At 41.7% G+C, this 24,806-nt stretch overlaps 1 protein-coding gene and 1 pseudogene across 2 annotated transcripts in view; one reads left to right on the forward strand and one right to left on the reverse strand.

The window, feature by feature from the left end:
- Nucleotides 1–14,209, reverse strand: part of RCL1 (RNA terminal phosphate cyclase like 1) — a 63,658-nt gene extending 49,449 nt beyond the window's left edge. The window contains exon 1 of one of the 2 annotated variants that reach the window (XM_023213180.1): nucleotides 13,823–14,209. Coding sequence is in view for 1 of the 2 variants with exons in the window: in XM_023213179.1 (XP_023068947.1) it covers nucleotides 13,823–13,958 (136 nt within the window). In the remaining variant the exon portion in view is untranslated. The remainder of the gene's footprint in view (nucleotides 1–13,822) is intronic. The other variant, XM_023213179.1, reaches the window with a different exon arrangement.
- Nucleotides 14,210–23,905: 9,696 nt separating this feature from the next.
- On the forward strand, nucleotides 23,906–24,513 carry LOC111543247 (annotated as a pseudogene).
- Nucleotides 24,514–24,806: the final 293 nt, after the last annotated feature.

A 24,806-nucleotide genomic window follows, 5' to 3' on the forward strand; every position in this document is an offset into this window, starting at 1 on the left:
TTTCATATATTTTGATTCCATCTCGCATTTCTATTTTTTCTTTTTCTTTTTTAAAAAGCATAGTCTCGGACGGGCGCAGTAGCTCACAACACCTGTAATCCCAGCACTCTGGGAGGCTGAGGCAGGTGGATCACAAGGTCAGGAGATCGAGACTAACCTGGCCAACATGTTGAAACCCCGTCTCCATTAAAATACAAAAAATTAGCCAGGCGTGGAGGCACATGCCTGTAGTCCCAGCTACTCAGAAGGCTTAGGCAGGCGAATCACTTGAATCCAGGAGGTGGAGGTTGCAGTGAGCCAAGATCTCGCCACTGCACTCCAGCCTGGTGACAAAGCGAGACTCCATCAGAGAAAAAAAAAAAAAAAAAAAAAAAAAAGCATAGTCTCTAGACAAGCAATTTCATATCTACAACCCTATCCTATGGAAATAGAAGAATGGTAGGATATACTTAAGAAAACTTTACTGCTGCTTTATTTAATGACAAACACTGAAGATTACTGAGTATCTATAGCTAAGGGAATGGCTAAATAAATTGGTATATCTGTATCATGGAACAGTCTGTAGCCATTAAAAAAAAAAAAAACACCTTAGGACGTTCATGTACTGCAATGGAATAATGATAATATTCTTGTGCTTTAAAAAAAAAAAAAAGTGCACATACAGAAAAAGGTCTGGAAGACTGCTTCTTAGGAATATGACTGGTGAGCGACATAGCAAGAGTTAAGTAGCCAGAGGCAATAAAGGATGTAACCTGCACAGGTTACTTTCAATTTTGAATCATTAAGAGTTGTTCCCCCAAACAAACGTATTACTTTTATGATATAAAAAATGAAACCAAAAACTTCTTTCTCCTGCATCTTCAAATTTTTCTAGACATCATGCTTTGCTTATATGAAAATCTAGGTTGCCCTTGATTGTGATAATTTTCACAATCAAGGGCAACCTAATTCTCTGACTTACGCTGTTTTTACTGCCTTTCAAGTTTCTTATTTACATCTGAGCTCTTCAAAACTAGTCCTCATGAACACATTGGAAGAAAGTAATCCCTCTCTATCCCTATTTTACTACAGCATTTCTTCCACCCTAAAAAACCAGTAGACAGTGGCTCACGCCTATAATCCCAGCACACTGGGAGGCAAAGGCAGGTGGATCACTTGAGCTCAGGAGTTCAGAGACCAGCCTGGGTAACATGGCGAAAACCTGTCCCTATAAAAAATACAAAAATTAGCCAGGCGTAGTGGCCTGTAGTCCCAGCTACTTGGGGAGCTGAAACAGGAGGATCACTTGAGCCCAGGAGGTGGAGGTGGCAATGAGGTGAGATCGCACCAGCCTGGTTTATGAAAGAGAGACCCTGCCTGGTTTATGAAAGAGAGACCCTGTCTTAAAAAATAATAATAATAAATTAAAAAATACTAGACACAGAGTGACACATTATATAAGAAAAGAGTCAATGTAGCACTAAGAGGATGTAGCAATCCTAAATGTATCAAACAAAGCTGTAAAATATGCAAAGAAAAATTGATAGAAATGAACAAGAGAGACAAATCCACAATTACTATCAGAGACCCCTTTCTCAATAATCAATAGAACTAGACAGAAAAATCAGCAAGGACAAAGAAGAACTCAGCACCACTATGAACCAATAGGATCTAACCAACATTTATAGAGCACTCCACCTAACAAGAAAAGAATATATACTTTATATCTGAACTCTTCAAAACTAGTCCTCATGAACACATTGAAAGAAAGTAATCCCTCTCTATCCCTATTTTACTAGCGCATTTCTTCCATATATATATATATATCTCAAGTAGAATCTATTCCAGGAATGCAGGGCTGGTTCAATATTTCCTTATCAATCAAGACAATACACCATATCTATAGGCTGAAGAAGAAAAATCACATGCTCACATCAATTGGTGCAGAAAAAGCATTGGACAAAATACAACATTCATTCATTGTTTTAAAAAAAACACTTAGAAAATTTGTAATAAAAGATGACTTTCTCAACTTGACTTTTAAAAATCTACATAAAATATATAGCTAACATACTTAAGGGGATGCTTTCCCCCTAAGATAGGGAACAAGGCAAGGATGTTCCCTCCCACCCATTTTACTTAACATGGTGCTAGAAATTCTAGCCAGTACAATAAGGCAGAAGAAAATAAAAGGCATACATATCAAAAATGAAGAAATCAAACTGTTACTATTTGTAGAAAACATGACCAGCTACATAGAAAATAAATTCCAAGGAAATGACAAGGGGAAAAAAACCTCCTAAATAAATTCAGCAATGCTGGAAGATACCAGATAAACATACACACACACACATACACAAACCCGAATGGTATTTCTATATACTAATAATGAACACAGAAACTAAAATTTAAAATATGATACACCATTTACAATTGCTCCAAAAAAAACACAACATATTTACAAACAACTCTAACAAAACATGTACTGGACTTGTATGCTGAAAACTATATAACAGCAACAAAAGAAATAAAGACTCTGAGTTCCCCAGAACTTGAGCTCTCGCCTCAAGAAACACCTGCAAACCTACACAGATGAGAAACCTTACCACTGGGCCTGAGATGGCCATGAGTGGAAATCTGTCCTCTCAGATGAACTGACCAGTCACTATCGCCAACACACAGAGAACAGCCCGTTCGAGTGCCAGAAGTGCAACCCTGCACTTTCCAGGTCAGACCGCCTGGCCTTCCACATGAAGCACTTTTAAATCACAAACAGTGGATATGACCCACACCACCAGAAGAGAATTCAGTAGCTTTTTTTTTGGTAACCTTTCACACTGTCTCCCCAGTGAGACAAAGAGTCGACCTGGGAAGCACTACAATCATGGTCAAGTGCTGAACTGAGTCAACTTGTGAGTGAATAATCAAGAAAATTTAGGAATCCAAAAGATAAAAATCAAAGAACAGGTGGGATCTGTGATTGGATCTATTATCACTCCAACTCTAAATCCAACTTGAATATTCCTGGACTTAGAAAACACCAAGCAGGTCACTGGAAATTGTGGATATAAGGGTATAAATGAGATCCCCAAGTTGAGGGAAGGGAAGACTAGAATTCCCTCAAATGTGTTTTAATACAATGTAAGCATGAAGATCACCTTGTATTCTCTTTGCCTTCTAAAAATCATTATTATGATGTTAGAAGAAGAAATTCAGGTACAGAAAATGTGTGTTAATATCCTAAATAATGGTGCTTGGTGAGTCTTGGTTCTAAAAGCACTAAACAAGGAAGCCAAAGTTCTGAAACGCTGCATACTTTGACAAGGAAAATCTACTTTTGTCTTCTGATCTACATTTATGACCTAAGTAAGGTAAATAAGCCTTGTTTATGTCTTCAACATTTTGGTCAGATGTAGTGGCTCAACACCTGTAATCCTAACACTTTGGGGGACTAAAGTCCCCCCTCAACACATGGGGACTGCTTGAGCCCAGGAGTTCCTAGATCAGCCTGGACAAAACAGTGAACCCTGCCTCTGAAAAAAAAAAAAAAGAAAGAAAGAAAGAAAAATACCCAAGTGTGGTGGTACACAACTATAGTCCTGGCTACTCAGGAAGCTGAGGCAGGAGGATTGCTTGAGCCCAGGAATTCAAGGTTGCAGTCGGCTAAGGTCACACCTCTGCACCCCAGCCTGTGCAAAAGAGCAAGACCCTGTCTTAAAAAAACAAAACAGCCAGGCATGGTGGCTCACGCCTGTAATCCCAGCACTTTGGGAGGCTGAGGCAGGTGGATCACGAGGTCAGGAGATTGAGACCATCCTGGCTAACACAGTGAAACCCCGTCTCTACTACAAATACAAAAAATTAGCTGGGCGTGGTGGCCGGCGCCTGTAGTCCCAGCTACTCTGGAGGCTGAGGCAGGAGAATGGCGTGAACCCAGGAGGCGGAGGTGGCAGTGAGCCAAGATCGCACCACTGCACTCCAGTCTGTGCAACAGAGCAAGACTCCGTCTTAAAAAAAAAAAAAAAAAAAAAAAACTTACCATTTTTTGAAGTTTGTTATGCACTGTGGTTTCAGATGTGCAACAATTTGTCAAATGGTTTATTCCCAAGTATGCTTAAGACAGAAAAAATTGGCCGGGCGCGGTGGCTCAAGCCTGTAATCCCAGCACTTTGGGAGGCCAGGACGGGCGGATCATGAGGTCAGGAGATCGAGACCACCCTGGCTAATACGGTGAAACCCCGTCTCTACTAAAAAAAGAAATACAAAAAACTAACTGGGCGAGGTGGCGGGCGCCTGTAGTCCCAGCTACTCGGGAGACTGAGGCAGGAGAATGGCGTAAACCCAGGAGGCAGAGCTTGCAGTGAGCTGAGATCCAGCCACTGCACTCCAGCCTGGGCTACAGAGTGAGACTCCGTCTCCAAAAAAAAAAAAAAAAAAAAAAAAGACAGAAAAATTTTTTTTTTCTATGTAGTTACCTGCCTTAATAAATACATAATATAAATTTAAGTAAACTACTTCTGTATATTTGTAAATTACATAGTAAAAAAAAAAATGAACATTTTGTAAACATTGAAAAATGAACATTTTGTGAACAAATGAACATTTTTCATCGCAAGATGAGAATTATGTTTTAAATAAACCCACAATATTTCATCTAGGGAAAAGAAACAGATTTAAGTAAGTAGAGAGACAGATCACGTTCATGGATTAACACCTCAACATAATAAAGACGACAATTATCCCCAAATGGACATACAGGTATAATATAGTTCTTGTCAAAATATTGGAAAACTTTTTTGTATATTAGATAAGATTATTCTAAAATTTATATTGAAAGGCAAAGGAACTGGAATAACTAAAATGATTTTGAAAAATAAACTGGGAGGAATCAGTCTAACCAACTTCAAGACTCATTATATGGCTACAGTAAGTAATCAAGACTGTATGATATACTGGCCAGGAGCGGTGGCTCACACCTGTAATCCCAGCACTTTGACAGCCCAAGGCGAGTGGATTACTTGAGCTCAGAAGTTCAAGACCAGCCTGGCCAACACAGTGAAACCCCGTCCCTACGTAAATAGAGAAAAAAAAAAAAAAAAAAAAAGCCAGGTGTGGTGGCGCACGCCTATAATCCCAGCTGCTCGGGAGGCTGAGACAGGAGAATCACTTGAACCTGGGAGGCAGAGGCTGCAGTGAGCCAAAATCACACCACTGCACTCCAGCGGCAACAGAGCAAGACTCCATCTCAAAAAAAAGACTGTGTGGTATTGGCAAGAGACAGACATATAAATCAATGGAACAAAATGGAGAACCCAGAAAGAGATCCACACAAAAATGCTAAACTGATTTTGTACAAAGGCACAAAAGCAATTAAATGAAAAAAAGATGGCCATTTCAACAAATGATGCTTGGGCAATTGGCTCCCCATAGGCAAAAAAAAAAAAAAAAAAAGAATCTCAACCCAAGTCTCGTACCTAAAGCTAGGCAAAGAGTTCTTAGACTTAACACCAAAAGCACTGCCACAAAAGAAAAAAATGATAAATTTTACATCATTAAAATTAAAATATTTTCCTCTGCAAACCATAAGATAATAAAAAGACAAGCTACACAGTGGGAGAAAATATAAACAAACCACAAATCTGCCAAAGGACCAGCATATATAAAGTGCTCTCAAAAGCAACAGTAGAGGCCAGGCACAGTGGTTCACACCTGTAATACCTTAGGAATTACACCTTGGGAAGGTGAGGCAGAAAGATGGCTTGAGGTCACAAGTTCAAGACCAACCAGCCTGGACAATATAGCGAGAATTGCTTACGCCCAGGAAGCTCAGGCAGAAGTGAGCCATGATCATGTGTCACTGTACTCAAGCCTGGATGAGAAAGCAAGACCCTATCTCAAAAAACAAAACAAAACAAAACAGTTAGTACAAAGAATCCTATTAGGAATGGACAAAAGACTCGGAAAGATGTTTCAATGAAGACATCATTAGTCATTTGTAATACGCAAATTAAGACCACCCTGGGGCATCACTACATACCTATCAGAATGAATAAAAGTAGTGACAATACCAAATGCAAGTAAGGATACAGAGAAACTGAATCCCTCATACACTACAGATACGAATATAAAATGGTACACCCAGGCCAGTGTGGTGGCTCACACCTGTAATCCCAGCACTTCAGGAGGCCGAGCCAGGAGGATCACTTGAGGTCAGGAGTTTGAGACCAGCCTGGCCAACATAGTGAAACCCGGTCTCTACCAAAAATATAAAAAATTAGCCGGGTGTGTTGGTGCACACTTGTAATCCCAGTTGCTCAGGAGGCTGAGGCAGAAGAATCGCTTGAACCCGGGAGGCAGAGGTTGCAGTGAGCCAAGATCATGTCACTGCATTCCAGCCTGGAAGACAGTAAGAGTCCATCTCAAAAAAAAAAAAAAAAAGTACATTCACACTGGAAAACAGGGCAGCAATATCTTAAAAAACTATACATGCAACTAGGATACAACCCTGCAAGAGCACTCCCGGGCATTTATTCCAGAGAAAGGAAGAAGACTATGTTCACATAAAAAAATTTAAAAACCTGGCAAGGCATGGTGGTGCACACCTATAATCCCAGCACTTTGGGAGGCTGAGATGGGTGGATCACCTGAGGTCAGAAGTTCAAGATCAGTCTGACCAACATGCCAAAACCCCATCTCTACTAAAAATACAAAAATTAGCTGGACATGGTGGTGGGTGCTTGTAATCCTAGCTACTCGGGAGGCTGAGGCAGGAGAATCGCCTGAACCCGGGAGGGGGAGGGTGCAGTGAACCAAGATCGCACCCCTGCACTCCAGCCTGGGCAACAGAGCTAGACACCATTAAACAATAATAATAATAATAATAATAAAAAGAAAAAAAAACCCTTTGCACGAATTTTTATAGCAGTCTTATTCAACATAGCCAAAAACTGGAAACGACCCAGATGTTTTTCAACAGGTAAGTAAAAAGACTTGCTATATTTTCATACCATGAAATACTACTCAGCAACAAAAGGGAACAAACTTGATAAAAACATCTTAGATAATCTCCAGAAAATCATGCTGACTGTAAAAAAGTCAATCCTTATAGTGACTCTAGATAACCTCAGGCTAATCACACACCCCCACGTGGCAGCAACAACCCATTTGAACGTCTGCCATATCAACTTTTGATGATAGTCACCATGCCTACCATGGTGACCATGGGTGACAGGGAATCAGAGTTTGATTCCGGAGTGAGAGCCTGAGAAATGGCTACCACATCCAAGGAAGGCAGCAAGCATGCAAACTGCCCACTCCCAACCCAGGGAGATAGTGACAAAAAATAAAAATACAGGATTCATTCAAGGCCCTTCAAGTTTTTTTTTTCTTTTTAAAAAAATTTTTAAATTTATAATATAAAATTTAAGAAAAAAGAAAAAACCAATCCAAAGGTTACATACTATAAGATTCCATTTATGGAGCAGTCTTCAAATGACAAAATTACGGAAATTAAAGAACAGATTAGAGACTGACAAGGGTTAAGGAAGAAGTGGCGGAAGGAGGAAACTGGGTGTGGCTACAAAAGAGCAACAAACATGAAGAATCCCTGGAGTGATAGAAATATTCTGTATCTCACTGTATCAATGTCAATATCCTAGTTCTAACATTGTACTGTAATTTTTCCATATATCACCATTGGGGGAAACCGGATAAAGTACAGTCAGGATCTTTCTGCATTATTTATTATAACAGCATGTGAATCTACAATTATCTCAAAATAAAAAGTTTGGTTTTTTTAAAAAGATGGTAGATAGTTCCATCTGAAGTAGCTCTTATGGCCAGGCACTGTGCCTCATGCCTGTAATCTCAGCACTTTGGGACAGGGAGGCAGAAGGATCACTGGACGCCAATAGTTTGAGATCAGTCTGATCAACATAGTGAGACCCCCATCTCTAAGAAAAAGAAAAAGAAAAAAAGAGAAAGAGAAAGAGAGGGAGGAAGGGAGAAAAAGAGGAAGGAGAGGAAGGGGAGGGAGGGAGGGGCAGATGGGGAAAGGGAGAGAGAGGGGGAGTGGGGGAAGGGGGAAGGGGGGGAGAGAGAAAGAAAAGAAAAGGCACTTACATAACAGCTTCCAAACAACACTGCATCTGAAAATTGGTCATTAGGATTCTTGGCATTTGTCTTTCAAAAAAAAAAAAAAGAAGTCTTATTTTGGGCAGCCAAAAATCATCTCCTGGAAGCACACTTTGTCATAAGAGGCACAAAAGGGTACGTTCCTTATTAACAGGACATATTCAATCTACAGTTAGTAGCACAGTTATCTGCCACGCCCCAAAACCAGTTGTCCATCAAGAATTCTGGGTCCCAAACTAGGCTGAAATAAAATACAGGCACATCCTCCTTTTAAAAGATCCAATTTGGGGACAGATTTATCCCCAGAACAATGCATTGGTTTACCAAAACATGTTTGACCTTTCAAAGGACCTCTTTGTGGCATGCTTCCTTAACACATTTTAAAGGACCCTTTTGATTAAAACTCCACTTAGCTCTTCTTTTTCAGAATCTTATCTGCTTAAGCCATATGGAGCACTCCCCCATGGGACCAAGTAACTCCTCACAGGGGAAGGCATTAAGGCTCAGTTTCGTGACCTGCTCAGGATCCTGGGTAGTAGCAGTGCTGTCTCCTAACTCCTATACCACTGCTCTTGTTCAAGTCCATTATTTCTGCTATTTCAACTTTAAACAATTATTCTGGTGGGATTCTCTTCCATTTAGACCTCACACTTTACAGAGACTGTTAAACTGAACCCTGCAAGACACAGCCCTCATGAAATCCAGAGATAGAGACACTTTGGACAGCTGCTTTATAATATTGATGAGGAACACCCAGGTCCATCACGCTGTGAAATGAGAGAGAACAGGCCCTTCAGGCAGGAGCTGGCCACATTCTCTTTCCAGCTCTGTCCCTCAGTACACATTCGCCCTCACAAACTATCTTACCTAACTACGTGTTGGCTTTTTTACCTTGAGTAAAACAGCGCAACAAGAAAAAAATATTTACTTCCTCTTCAATGAAAGGAAGAGTACAATGAGATAAACGTAATTGTTCATGTTCCTCAAAACTGAAGCATAAATTATACATGTGGCTGGACAATTATAACCACCATCCCGGGACCATCCTTCTTTGGGGTTCAGATTCTTTTCAGTATTTACAACCCCTTTGCAATGGAGGGGCACAGTTTTAAGAGATTCACTGATTTGCCTGAAGTCAGAGTTTGACCTGTGTCTCATTTGTTTCTAAATCCTTGTGCAGTCTTCTTCGTGTCACATGCTGCTATTCCTAATCACTAGGGATACATGGAAAAGAAAAGGCTTAATAACTAATGTCAAGTAGGCCAGGGTTTTCCTACATCAGCGCTACTGACATTTTGAATGCAATAATTCTTTGTTGTAGGGGGCTGTCCTGTAGGATATTTAGCAGCATCCTTGGATTCTGACCACTAGAGGCCAGTCGCATTCCCCTCTGCCAAGCTGTGACAACCAAAAATGTCTCCAAATGCTCCCAGATGTCCCCTACTGAACAAAAGTGCCCCTGGTTGAAAACTACTGTGCTTTACATATAACATACAAATACATGGAAACAAGCACCTAAGAAGAGAACTTTACAGAAGGCATAATTCTCTTCAAGTATCTGAAAAATTTCCATATAGAAGCAGGAATGGATTTGGCACGCAAGGGAGCAGACCTATACCCAGTGGGTTCAAGTGGGTTGAAGTTAATAATAAAACCAGCTAACATTTATTCTTCCTATGTGCCAGGCACTGTTCAGTACACTTTGAAGTATTAATTCATTTAGTCCTCACAATAACCTTGTAAGGTCAATAGTACTGGCCCCACTTTACAGGTGAAAAAGCTGAGGCTCAGAAGAGAATAGTTAAAAGAATTTGCCCAAGGACCAAGAGCTAATAGCAAAAGGCAGAACTCATACTCAAACCAAGGTCCAATACTGAGCCCAAGCTCTTAATTGCCAAGTATTATGACCATGACAAATTAAGGATTTTACCTCAGTAAAATAAAGAAAATAAAGAACTTTTTGACTTAAAAACTGTTTCTTTCATATGGAGATTTCTTAAAGAACTAAAAATAGAACTACCATATGACTCAGCAATTCCACTACTGGGTATCTACCCAGAGGAAAAGACATCATTATACAAAGAAGACACCTGTACTTGTATGTTTATTGCAGCACTATTCACAATACCAAAGTGATGGAACTAACCTAAGTGTCCACCATTGGTTGACTGGATAAAGAAAATGTGGTATATATACACTACAGAATACTACACAGCCATAAAAAAAGAATGAAATCAGGCTGGGCATGGTGATTCATGCCTGTAATCCCAGCACTTTGGGAGGCTGAGGCAGGTGGACTGCTTGAGTCCAGGAGTTCAAGAAGACCAGCCTGGGCAACATAAACAAGACCCCATCCCTACGAAAAACATTTTAAAAATCAACCAGATGCTATGGTACACATCTGTAGTCCCAGCTACTCAGGAAGCTAAGGTCAGAGGATCACCTGAGCCCAAGAGGTTGAGGCTACAGTGAGCCATGATCACACCACTGCACTCATAACAGAGTGAGACCCTTTCTCAAAAAAAAAAGAAAAAAGAATGAAATAATGTCTTTTGCAGCAACATGGAGTTAGAGGTCATTATCCCAAGAGAACTAATTCAGAAACAGAAAATCAAATACTGCATGTTCTTACTTATAAATGGGAGGTGAACGATGGATACACATGGACATAAACATGGAAATAACAAACAGTGGGGACTCAAAAAGGAGGAAGATTGAGGGAGGTTGAAAAATTACCTATTGGGTACAATGTTCACTATTTGGATAATGGGTACACTAGAAGCCCAATCCCCACCAGCTGGCAATATATCCATGTAACAAACATGCACATGTACCCCCGATTCCAAAATAAAATTTCTTTAAAAAAAAAAAAAACTGTTTATTTTGCAACTAATTATTTCCGCAGCCACCATCTCAATCCTACCTGTCCAGATCAGATCCAGAAAACCTGCCTTCCTTTGTAACTTTCAGGGAAGTCTCTGCTCTACACTCCACTGAGCCCCTATACAATACTCAATCCTTCCTATTTCAAGTTACTCAAACTTAGTAACATCCTACTTAGATGACAAGCTTCATGAGAGCAGGGGCAAGCAGCTTCTCACATATATTACACGCTCCCATACAAAGCCTTGCACATACTGGGGCTCAATAAACACTTTCTAAATAAATGTCCCTGAGGCCGAAAGCCTCCCATACCACCCCTACCCTCCAAAGCCCACACCATGAGGGATGCTTAAGCAAGCACCTTTAAGAGATGTGATTCTTGCATTAGAGCTAAAGATTTTATTGGATATGCTCTGAGTTTTTTCCAACTCTGAGAATCTGAGTCAGGAAAAGGCAGAAAGGGACAGATGAGAGGCAACACAGCCTTTCGGCTATATCTTCAATCAAGCTACCAAGGACTCCCTTGACTATGACCAGAAATCATGTGTCAGGGACTACATCTATTTATGTGTGTACGTATATGTATATACACTTACATGTACACATATACATATACACATATACATGTATATCTGCAAATGCATATCTATCAGTTCCCTCTGTAAGAAATTAAGCAGACAGGCCAGGTGCAGTGGCTTACACCTGTAATCCTAGCACTTTGGGAGGCCAAGGCAGGTGGATCACCTGAGGTCAGCAGTTTGATACCAGCCTGGCCAACATGGTGAAACCTCATCTCTACTAAAAATACTCTACTAAAAATTAGCTGGGCATGGTGGCAGGCACCTGTAATCCCAGCTACACAGGAGGCTGAGACAGGAGAATTGCTTGAACCCAGGAGGTGGAGGTTCCAGTGAGCTGAGATCGCACCACTGCACTCCAACCTAGGAGACGGAGTAAGACTCTGTCTCAAAAGAAAGAAAGAAATTAAGCAGACAAACATCTACAAAGTTTCTGAGGCCCTGAAGCCAGCACAAGGATGTACAAATAATTAGGAGTCTCTTTCTTCCCCTGGTATATGAAGGAGGTAAGGCAAATAATGTTCTACAGTAACAGTCCCCGTAAAATACCAGCACACCTGCCAACCAGTTCTACCACCCTCAGGTATCAGCGTCTGACACCCTTTCAAGAAAGTACCAAGTGGCCAAGCCCTGTTCCTGGAAGAAATGGGAGCTCATATGTGTGAGATGCTTTGAAGAGATGCTCACATACAATGGAGGAGGAGAAGGAGAAGCATACTTTGGAACATTAAATATTAAATTGGAGGCCACCTGTCAAGAGAAAAACTCTAAATAGAATTAGATTTATTTTAGAGAGCCCAGATTTCCAGGCTATACTTCCATTTCTCTTAAAAAAAAAAAGTTATGCCTAGTATTTATACAAAGTAGAAGCCCATCTTCTTACCATATCCAGCTAGTGGAAGTTCTCTGAGCTAACCTGAAGGTAAAGTGGATGGAGAGCTGGCTGAGAATGCCACAGAGCAATCAAGCAAACACTTTGCCCAAGGGCCAAACTAAGTGGAACAGCTGTTGACGGAAAAGTCGTGCCATAAACCATTTGTGGTCTCTCCTTAACTTTCTCAGTGTTTTTGAGCAGTAGAGAGAGGACAGGAACCACCAACACAAGTTTTTCCTACCACCACTGTTTTTTACCACTGTACCTGGGATATTCTGGTTCTTTCCTTCCTAACCTTCTATCTCCATCAACAGCATGGCATCTTCGCCCTTCATGTGCAACCAATCACCACCCAATAGAGGCAGAGATCTAACTATCCAAAAAATGCATTTAGACAGATAAAACAAGAGCCAGTGCAAAATGAAACACATCAGCACCACCCAGGAAGCTTCCAGGACCAACCACAAACACTCTCTTTCAATTTACAGACAGGTTTTTCCTTTTTCACCTGACTACTGACTCGCCCAACTTGGGATAACCACCAGTCAGAAGCTTTTAAATGCATGTATCTCATTCCAGGGGGCCGGGTGTAAACCAAAGCCAGGTGAAAACCGGCGCCATTTAATGAGATGTGGGTTTAAATGGGCCTATTTTTTTTTAACCTACCATTGTAGAGCAAGAAGTGAGTCTGGAAGCCTGTAGTTTAGCGCTTGTCACCAACCTTTTTTCTAAAGTCAAGGCAATTAGGCCCATGACTGTTAAAAATCTATCTCAAAGCTCTTGTCCTGCGCACATCAATCACAGTCACGGCTGAAAACAAACAGCATTTTAAAAATTTCTTTATCCACACCCAAGGACAAGTGTGAGGGCAGCCGAGAAATCATGGCGACAGGAACAGCCGGTGTCCAAGGGGGCAGCTGCTTCTGAGACCTGCTTTGAGACAGGGCAGAGAACCAACCCGAGGTACTTTTCTCTCCCAATGTCTCTCCCTCGGCTCATTCACCATATTTTGGTCCAACAAACTGTTTTTCTCCTTTGAGAGGTTTACGGCGAGGGCAAGAGGGACTGAAGGGAAGCGAGGGGGCGACGCCACGGATTTGTTGCTACACGTAAAGCTGGAAAACGTGCAGCTGTTTACTACCAGCGCCCCGTAGACGCGGAGCGCAGCGTGCAGCTGAGCGCTCCCCTCGGGCGCCGACCCCGCCTCCCCCACCGTTCGTGCGCCTTCAGCTTTAGAGGCGACGCGCCACCTGCCCTCCCCGACGCGCTCGCAGGACGCCGAGCCCCCATCCAACGCCGCGCGGGCCCCCAGGGCATCAGCGCGGTCTCCCCTCAGCCCCCGCGCCCACGCCGCGAGCCGCTCACACCAAGTTACCTCGGAGGCCCGGGTTGTCGTCTCTGGCCCGAATCTTTCGGATTTTGACGGGGCGCCCGCTCAGGGTAGACAGGACCAGACGTTGGCGCAAGAAGTTGCACCCCGCGTAGCTGAGGGAGTTCGCCTGAGTCGCCATGTGCGCGCCCTCCGCAGAGATGTGAGCAGCCCGAGTGCGGCGACAGACGCAGGACCCGTGACCCCGGCGGTGGTGGTGGCGGCGACACCGACGGCGGCGGCTGGGGCTGCCTCCCGCAGCCCCGACGCGTCCACGTGGTTTGGAACAGGAAGACGGAGAGACTAGACACCGGGTCAGAGGGGAGTGGGGCGGAGCCAGTGGCCACCTCCCCGCCTCCCCGCCCGACCGGGGCGGCCACCGCGCCGGGCCACGCCGGTATTGGCCCGCGCCGGATCAGGGCGGTGCCCGCGCCGCGCCTCCATTGGCTCGCGCTGAAGCTGGGCGGTGCCCAAGCCGTGCTGCCATTGGTCCGTAGTGGAGCTGGGCGGTGCCCGGGCCTTGGCAACAGCGCGCGGCTGGAGGGAACGCGTGAGGGTGGCCCGGGAATCCCGGCGCGGGGGTTGCCAGTCAGGGCAGTCTCCTTTGGGTACCTTCTGGCGTGGTAGCAAGGGGAGATGGCGGACTGAGATTGATGCCTACGACGTGCCGGATTCTTAGCATCACTACTTACGGCAACTACTGGGGTGAAGATGCTATTATCTACCCCTCCCCTTTCTAAGAGAGAAAACAAGGATTGGCTCACTCACCCTATCGCAACGATGCTGCTCAGCGCACTGCCGGCGCAGTCCCCCAGCTCCATGCTGTAACCCTGCAAGGTAGAGTCATCCTGTCTTACGAAGAAAGGTTCGAGGAATATTGCAAAGCTGACAGTAGCAGCCTGTGCTGAGACCCGAATCCTCTCACAGCAGGCCGTTGCTTATTTTATTAAGAGACACCTCTTTGCCCCTTTCTCACGGGTCCCTTCGTTTATCGTCACTGCGTTTCATGGCAATTCAGGCCCTCCTACTTCGCATGCCTCGAGATAGATAGTTGTAATAACTTCCCACGCACACACATGCAATGCTTTTTCCTTCCCGTCCTCCTCCAGTCCTGCACAAGAAAATCTTCCCAAACGTTGGATTATTTCACTTCTCTACTCAAAAACCTTCCAAAATTTACAGTTAACTAACAAATGACTACAAAAGTAGGTGTCCAATATCATAGTAATGTGGGTTTGTAGCCATTCTTGGACAACACTCACCAGACCATGAGTTCCAGAATGCATGGGGGTGGGAAGGGGGGCTGGGTATGATAGTGTCTGAAAGAGGTGGGAGCTTAAATAAGATTAAGAATGTGGCTAGCCTTATGTAGAAAACTGTGTGTTATGAAGTGGAGTGTAATGGCATGCTCATGACTCACTGCAGCCTCAACTTCCTGAGTTCTAGCAATCCTCCAACCTCAACCTCCCCATTAGCTGGAACTACAAGTGTGCACCACCATGCTCAGCTAATTTTTGTATTTTTTATAGAGATGAGTTTTTGCCATGTTACTCAGGCTGGTCTCAAACTCTTGAGTTCAAGCAATTGGCCCACCTTAGCCTCACAGGCATGAGCCAGCACTCCCAGCCTTTAATCCATTTTTCTTTGATTTTTGTAAATGGCAAGCGATAGAGATCTAGTTTCATTCTTTTGCATATGAATATCCAATTTTCTCAGCACCATTTATTGAAGATACTGTCCTTTCCCCGATGTATCTTCTTGGCAACTTTGTCGAAAATGAGTTTACCGTAGATGTGTGGATTTATCTTTGGGTTCTCTGCTCTGTTCTACTGATCTATATGTCTGCTTTTATGCCAGTACCATGCCATTTTGTTTACTATAGCTCTGTAGTATAATTTGAAGTCAGGTAATGTGATTCCTCCAGTTTTGTTCTTTTTGCTTAGGACAGGTTTAGCTATTCTGGGTCTTTTGTGGTTCCATATAATTTTTTTAATTTTTAATTTTTGTAGGTAGAGAGTACATGTATATATGAGGTACACAAGAAGTTTTGCTACAGGCATACAATGTGTAATAATCACATCATGAAGGATAGGGTCATCCCCTCATGCATTTTATTTTTTGTGTTATTATATAAACAAAACAATTATACTGTTTTAGTTATTTTAAAATGTAAAATTAAATTATTATTGACTACAGTCACCTTGTTGTGCTATCAAATAGTAGATCGTATTCTTTCTATTTTTTTGTACACATTTATTATCCCCACCTGCCCCCCATCATCCCCACCCCCTGTATGTTTTCCAGTCTCTGGTAACCATCCTTCTACTCTCTACCTCCATGAATTAAATTGTTTTCATTATTAGATCCCACAAATAGGTGAGAACATGTGATGTTTGTCTTTCTGTGCCTAGCTTATTTCCCTTAACATAATGATCTCCAGTTTCATCCATGTTGTTGCAAATGACAGGATTTCATTCTTTTTTATGGCTGAATAATACTATATTGTGTATATGTATCACATTTTCTTTATCCATTGATCTGTTGATAGACACTTCTATTGTTTTCAAATTTTAGCTATTATGAAGAGTGCTGCAACAAACACGGGAGTGTAGATATTTCTTTGATATGCTGATTTCCTTTCTTTTGGGTATACATGCAGCAGTGGGATTGCTGGATCATATGGTAGCTCTGTTTTTAGTTTTTTGAGGCACCTCCAAACTGTTCTCCATAGTGGTTTCACTAATTTACATTCCTTCCAACAGTGTACAAGGGTTCAGTTTTCTCCACATCCTCACCAGCATTTGTTATTGCCTGTCTTTTGGAAATAAGCTATTTTAACTGGGGTGAGATGATATCTCAAAATGGGTAGTTTGCAAGTATTTTCTCTCACTCTTTGGGGTTGTCTGTTCACTTTGTTGATTGTTTCCTTTGCTGTGCAGAAGCTTTTTAACTTGATGTGATCCCATTTTTGCTTTGGTTGCCTGTGCTTGTGGTTTATTAACCAAGAAAAAGTTTGCCCAACCAATGTCCTGGAGATTTTCCCCAATATTTTCTGTAGCCATTTCATAGTTTGAGGTCTTAGATTTAAGTCTTTAATCCATTTTGATTTGGTTTTTGTATATGGCAAGAGAAAGTGGTCTAGTTTTATTCTTCTGCATATGGATATCCAGGTTTCCCAGCACCATTTATTGAAGAGATTGTCTTTTCCCCCACGTATGTTCTTGGCACCTTTATTGAAAAGGAGTTCACTGTAGGGTTATAGATTTTTTTCTGGGTTCTCTATTCTGTTCCATTGGTCCATCTGTCTGTTTTTATGCAAATACCATGCCATTTTGATTACTATAGCTCTGTAGTATAATTTTTTTTAAATTTTTTCTTTTTTGGAGGGGCCAGGGGGACATGATCTCAGCTCACTGCATCCTCCACCTCCTGGGTTCAAGTGATTCTCATGTTTCAGCCTTCTGAGTAGCTGAGATTACAGGCATGCACCAACACATCCAGCTTACTATAGTATAATTTGAAATCAGGTAATATGATTCCTCCAGTTTTGTTTTTTGCTTAGGACAGCTTTGGCTATTCTGGGTCTTTTGTGGTTTTATATAAATTTTAGAATTTTTTTCCTATATCTGGGAAGAATATTATTGGTATTTTAATACAGATTGCTTTGGGTAGTATGGATATTTTACTAATATTGATTCTTCCAACCCATAAACATAAAATATCTTACTTTTTTTTGTGACCTCTTCAAAATCTTACATCAATATTTTATAGTTAATCATTGTAGAGATCTTTAGCTTCTTTAGTTAAGTTCATTTCTAGGTATTTTATTTTCTTTTTAGCTGTTGTAAATGGGATCACTTTCCTGATTTCTTTTTCAGATTATTCATTGTTGGCATAGAGAAATGCTACTGATTTTTGTATGTTATTTCGTATCCTGCAAATTTACTGAATTTATTAGTTCTAATAATTATTTGGTGGACTTTGGGTTTTTCCAAATATAAAATTGTATCATCTAAAAACAAAGACAATTTTTTGTTCTTTCTTTCTTTCTCTTTTTCTTTCTTTCTTTCTTTTTCTTCTTTCCCCTTGCCTTTTTTTTTTTTTTTTTTTTTTTTTGAGACAGAGTTTTACTCTGTCACCCAGGCTGGAGTGCAGTGGCATGATCATGGCTCACTGAAGCCTCAACCTCCCAGGCTCAAGTGATCCTCCCACTTCAGCCTCCTTAGTAGCTGGGACTACAGGCATGTCCAGGCATGCTCCACCACACCCAGCTAATTGTTTAATTTTTTGTAGAGATGAGATTTCACTATGTTGCCCATGCTTGTCTCAAAGCAGTCTGCCTGCCTCGGCCTCCCAAAGTTCTGAGATTATAGGCATGAGCCACCCACACCCAAGGGTAATTTGATTTCTTCATTTCCTATTTGAATCCCCTTTATTTCTTTCACTTGTCTGATTGCTCTAGCTACAAACTTCCAATACTGTGTTGAGTAAGAGTGGTGAAAGTGGGAATCCTTGTCATGTTCTAATCTAAGGGGAAAAGCGGCCGGTGTGGTGGCTAACACTTATAATCCTAGCATTTGGGAGACCAAGGCGGGCAGATCACCTAAGGCTAGGAGTTTGAGACCAGCCTGGCCAACATGGTGGAACTTCACTTGGGTGTGGTAGCATGCACCTGTAATCCCAGCTACTGGTGAGGCTGAGACATGAGAATCATTTGAATCTGGGAGGCAGAGGTTGCAGCAAGCTGAGATCGCGCGACTGTACTCCAGCCTAGGTGACAGAGCAAGACTCTATATCAAGAAAAAAAAAAAAAAGAGGAAAGGCTTTCAGTTTTTCCCCATTCAGTATATTAGCTGTGGGTATGTCATATATGGCTTTTATTATATTGAAGGATGTCTTTCTATACTCAATTTTGTTAGGGCTTTTATGAGGAAGGGATATTGGATTTTATCAAATGCTTTTTCAGCATCAATTGAAATGATCATTTGATCATTTTTGTCCTTCATTCTCTTGATATGATGTATTACATTAATTAATTTGCATATGTTGAACAACCCTTGCATCCCTGGGATGAATCACACTTGGTCATGATGAATGATGTTTTTAATGTATTGTTGAATTCAGTTTCATTGAGAATTTTTGCATCGGTATTCATCAGAAACATTGGCCTGAAGTTTGCTTTATTTGATGTGTCTTTGTCTGGTTTTGGTATCAGGGGAATACTGACCTCATAGAATGAGTTTGGAAGTATTCCCTGCTTCTCTATTTCTTGGAATAGTGTGAGTAGAGTTAGCATTAGTTCTTCTTTAAATGTAGAATTCAGCAGTGAAACCATCAGGTCCTGGGCTTTACTTTGCTGCTAGACTTTTTATTACTTCTATATTATTACTCGTTATTGATTTGTTCAGCAGTGAAACCATCAGGTCCTGGGCTTTACTTTGCTGGGAGACTTTTTATTACTTCTATATCATTACTTGTTATTGATTTGTTCAGGTTATGCATTTCTTCATGGTTCAGTCTTGGTAGAGTGTATGTGTCCAGGAATTTATCCATTTCTTTTAGATTTTTCAATTTGTTGGTATATCGTTACTCATCACAGCCCGTAATGATGCTTTGAATTTCTGCAGTGTCAGTGGTAATGTCTCTTTTTTAAATCTCTAATTTTATTTATTTGTGTCTTCTCTCATTTTTAGTTAGTCTAGATGAAGGTTTGTCAATTTTGTTTATCTTTTCAAAACATCAACTTTTTGTTTTTTTGTATTTTTTTTGTCTTCTTCATTTCAATTTCATTTACTTCTGCTCTGATCTTTATTGTTTCTTTTTGTCTACTAATTTTGGGTTTGGTTTGCTCTTGCTTTTCTAGTTCTTATTATAAAGATATATAGAATTATATGTTATATATTATTATATACATTAAAGATATATATATTATTAGATATATGTTATTAGGTATATATATATATATATGGGTGTACCAGTGTTGGGTGCATATATATTTACAATTGTTATATGCTTTTTCTGAATTTACCCCTTTATCATTATATAGTGACCTTCTGTGTCTCTTTTACAGTTTTTGTTTTGAAGTCTATTATGTCTGATACAAGTATAGGTATTCCTGCTCTTTTTTCAGTTTCCATTAGCTTGGAATATCTTTTTTTCCATCTCTTTATTTTCAGTCCATGTATGTCTTTATAGGTGAAGTGTGATTCTTTTTTTTTTTTTTTTAACTTTAAGTTCTGGGATACATGTGCAGAACATGCAGGTTTGTTACATAGGTATACATGTGCGTGGTGGTTTGCTGCATCCATCAACCCATCATTTGGGTTTTAAGCCCCACATGCATTAGGTATTTGTCCTAATGCTCTCCCTTCCCTTGCCCCCCACCCCATGACAGGCCCCGATGTGTGATGTTCCCCTCCCTTTGTCCATGTGTTCTTATTGTTCAACTCCCCCTTAGGAGTGAGAACATGCGGTATTTGGTTTTCTGTTCCTATGTTAATTTGCTGAGAATGATGGTTTCCAGCTTCATCCATGTCCCTGTAAAGGACATGAACACATTCTTTTTTATGACTAGAAGTGTGTTTCTTATAGGTAATACATTCTTGGGTCTTTTTTTTTTTTTAAATACATTCAACCAATCTATGTCTTTTGATTGGAGAGTTTAGTCCATTTACATTCAATGTTATTATTATTAAGTAGACTTACTCCTGCCATTTTGTTATTTTCTGATTGTTTTGTGGTCTTCTCCTCCTTCTTTCCTTCTTTCCTGTCTTCATTTTAGTGAAGGTGATTTTCTCTGGTGGTATTATGTAATTTCTTGCTTTTTATTTTTTGCATATTTGTTGTATGTTTTTTGATTTGAGGTTACTATGAGGCTTTCAAATACTGTCTTATAACCCATTATTTTAAGCTGATTACAACTTAACACTTTGCATAAACAAGCAAAAAAACCTAATAAGAATTCTATACTTTAACCTCATCTCTGTAGTTTTCACCTTTTTGTTGTTTCTATTTATATCTTATCGTGCTGTCTATGTCTTGAAAAGTTGCTGTAGTTATAATTTTTGATTCGTTAATCATTCTTTCTACTTAAGAGTAGTTTGCACACCACAATTACAGCACTATAATATTCTGTGGTTTTCTGTGTGCTTACTATTACTAGTGAGTTTTGTACCTTCAGATAATTTCTTCTTGGTCATTAACATTCTTTCTTTCAGATTGAAGAACTCCCTTTAGCACTTCTGTAGGACAGGTCTGGTGTTGATGTAATCCTCAGCTTTTGTTTTTCCTGGAAAGTCTTTATTTCTGTTTCATGTTTGAAGGATATTTTCACTGGATATATACTCTTCTAGGGTGAAAGTTTCTTTCCTTCAGCACTTTAAATATGTCATACCATTGTCTCCCGGCCTGTAAAGTTTCCACTGAAAAGTCTGTTGCCAGATGTATTGGAGCTCCATTCTTTGTTATTTGTTTATTTTCTCTTGCTGCTTTTAGGATCCTTTCTTTATCTTTGACCTTTGAGAGTGTGATCAAATGACTTGAGGTAGTCTTCTTTGAGTTAAGTCTGCTGGGTGTTCTATAACCTTCTTGTACTTTGATACCGATATCTTTCTGTAGGTTTGGGAAGTTCTCTGTTATTATCCTTTTGAATAAACTTTCTACCCCTATCTCTTTCTCTGTCTCCTCTTTAAGGCCAATAACTCTTAGATTTGTCCTGTTGAGGCTATTTTCTAATCCTGTAGACGTGCCTCATTGTTTTTTATTCTTTTTTCTTTTGTCTTCTCTATGTATTTTCGAATAGCCTGCCTTCAAGCTCACTAATTCTTTTTTCTGCTTGATCTATTCTGCTATTAAAAGTCTGATGTGGCTGGGCACAGTGACTCACACCTGTAATCCCAGGACTTTAGGAGGCAAAGGCAGGTAGATCACCTGAGGTCAGGAGTTGGAGACCACCCTGGCCAACATAGTGAAACTCCATCTCTACCAAAAATACAAAAATTAGCCAGGGGTAGTGGCACATGCCTATAATCCCAGCTACTCAGGAGGCTGAGGCAGGAGAATCATTTGAACCCAGTAGGTGGAGGTTGCAATGAGCTGAGATCACAGCCGCTGCACTCCAGCCTGGGCAGCAGAGTAAAGCTCTGTCTCCAAAAAAAAAAAAAAGAGAAAAAAGAGTGATGCATTTTATGGTGTGTCAAGTGCATTTTTTTAACTCCAGAATTTCTGCTTGATACTTTTTAATTATTTTCAATCTCTTTTTAAAATTCATCTGATAGAATTCTGAATTCCTTCTCTGTGTTATTTTGAATTTCTTTGTGTTTCCTCAAAATAGGTATTTTGAAGTCTCTGTGTGAAAAGGAATCCCGTATCTCCAGGATTGGCCCCTGGTACCTTATTTAGCTCACTTAGTGAAGTCATGTTTTATTGGATGGTCTTGTTGCTAGTGGATGCTCGTCTGTGTCTGGGCATGGAGGAGTTAAGTGTTTATTGTAGTCTTCATTGTCTGGGCTTGTTTGTACTTGTTTTATTTGTTTGTTTGTTTGAGACGAAGTTTCACTCTTGTTGCCCAGACTGGAGTGCAATGGCCCAATCTCGGCTCACAGCAACCTCCACCTCCCAGGTTCAAGCAATTATCCTGCCTCAGCCTCCCTAGTAGCTGGGATTATAGGCATGTGCCACCACGCCCAGCCAATTTTGTATTTTTAGTAAAGACAGGGTTTCTCCATGTTGGTCAGGTTGGTCTCGAACTCCCGACCTCAGGTGATCCACCCGCCTCAGCCTCCCAAAGTGCTGGGATTACAGGCATGAGCCACTGTGCCTGGCTGTACTTGTCTTTCTTTGGAAGGTTTTCCAGGTATTCAAGAGGACTTGGGGCTGGGTGCGGTGGCTCACACCTGTAATCCCAACACTTTGGGAGGCCGAGGCGGGTGGATAACCTGAGGTCAGGAGTTTGAGACCAGCCTGGCCAACATGGCAAAACTCTGTCTCTACTAAAACTACAAAAATTAGCTGGGCACAGTGGCACATGCTTGTAATCCCAGCTACTCCAGAGGCTGAGTTCAATTGCTTGAACCCAGGAGGCAGAGGTTGCAGTGAGCTGAGATCATGCCACTGTACTCCAGCCTGGGCGACAGAGCAAGACTCCATCTCAAAAAAAAAAAAAAAAAAAAAATCAAAAGGACTTGGGTGTTGTGATCTAAGCCATGTCCGAATTAGAAGGCACCCCAAGCCCAGTAATGCTATGGTTCTTGCAGACTTGTGAAGTACCACCCTGATGATTTTGGATAAGATCTGGAAGAATTCTTTGGATTACCAGGCTGAGAATCTTGTTCTCTTCCCTTACTTTCTCCCACCATGGGTACTGTGCTGGTTCAGACCTGAAGACAGCACAGCACTGGGTCTTACCCAAGACATACTGTAACCACTACCTGTTTACCACCTATGTTCATTCAAGGGCCTGGGCTTCTACAGTCAGCAGGTGGTGAAGCCAACCAGGGTATGTCCTTCACTTCAAGGTGGTAAGTTCCCCCAGGCCCCAGGTGGGTCCATTGGTGTCATCCCAGGACCAGGGACTAGAATTAAATACCTTAGCAGTCTACCTGGTTTCTATTATACTGTGGCTGAGCTGGCACTCAAACCTCAAGATGCACTGCTTCCCACTCTTCCCTCTACTTTCCACAGGCAGAGTAACCTCACCCTGTGGCTACCACAAGCCCATGGGAGTACTGCTAGGCTACCACCCATGTTCCCTTAGGGCCCAAGGGCTCTTCAATCAGCTTGTTGTGAATCCTGCCTGGCCTGGGACTCATCCTTCAGGGCAGTGGGCTCCCCTATGGCTCAGGACAGACCCAGAAATGTCATCCAAGAGACCAGTCATGGAATCAGGGATCTCAAGAGCCAGTTTGGTGCTGTAACCCCCTTGTGGCTGAGCTGGTACCTAAGGTGTAAGAAAAAGTTCCCTTTTGTGCTTGGTGAATTGGAAGTATATTAAAAAGCTCTTCCTGTCTGTGCCAGGGTGGCATGTGGTCTGTGCCAGGGTGGCATGTGGTCCATGCCATGCAACAGAGATACTCAGGCTATGCCCTTAAGATGACCAAGTGGGAGACAGCAGCACTAGAGATGGAAGAGACCCCCAACATCTAGCTCTTTGGGAAGTGGAACACCGATGATGTGCAGATCAATGACATTTCCCTGCAGGATTCCATTGCAGTGAAGGAGAAGTATGCTAAGTACCTGCTTCACAGTGCAGGGCGGTATGCCGCCAAGCATTTCCACAAAACACAGTGCCCCATCTTGGAGCACCTCACTAACTCCATGATGATGCATGGCCACAATAATGGCAAGAAACCCATGACCGTGCACATTGTCAAGCATGCCTTTGAGATCATCCTCCTGCTCATGAGAGCACTCTTCAAGTCCTGGTGAATGCCATCATCAACAGTGGTCCCTGGGAGGACCCCACATGCATTGGGTGAGCCAAGACCATGAGATGACAGGCTGTGGACATGTCCCCACTGCATGGCATGAATCAGGCCATCTGGCTGCTGTGCAGAGGCACTTATGAGGCTTCCTTCCAGAACATCAAGACCATTGCTGAGTGCCTGGAAGATGAGCTCATCAATGCCACCAAGGGCTCCTCCAACTCCTATGTCATCAAGAAGGATGAGCTAGAGCATGTGGCCAAGTGCAACCACTGATTTCAAGCTGCTTCCCAATAAACCTGTCTGCCCTTTGGGGTGGCCCCACCAGAACAAAAAAATATATATATGAAGAAGAAGGAAAAGAAGAAGAATATGGACATTTTAAAAAATCCCCTTTACTTTTCTCAAGCAGAAGAAGTTTCTTCCCATAGCCACTACAGCTGGGAATGTGCTGAGTCTCACCTGAAACCAAGTCTCAAAGTTTCACCCAAGGCCCATGGTGTACTACCTAAGTATTGCCGCTGGTTATCAGGGCCCAAGGGCTCTTTAGTTAGCATGCGATGGGTCCT

The sequence above is a fragment of the Piliocolobus tephrosceles genome, chromosome 14 (genome assembly GCF_002776525.5).
Source record: "Piliocolobus tephrosceles isolate RC106 chromosome 14, ASM277652v3, whole genome shotgun sequence".
Lineage (NCBI taxonomy): Eukaryota > Metazoa > Chordata > Mammalia > Primates > Cercopithecidae > Piliocolobus > Piliocolobus tephrosceles.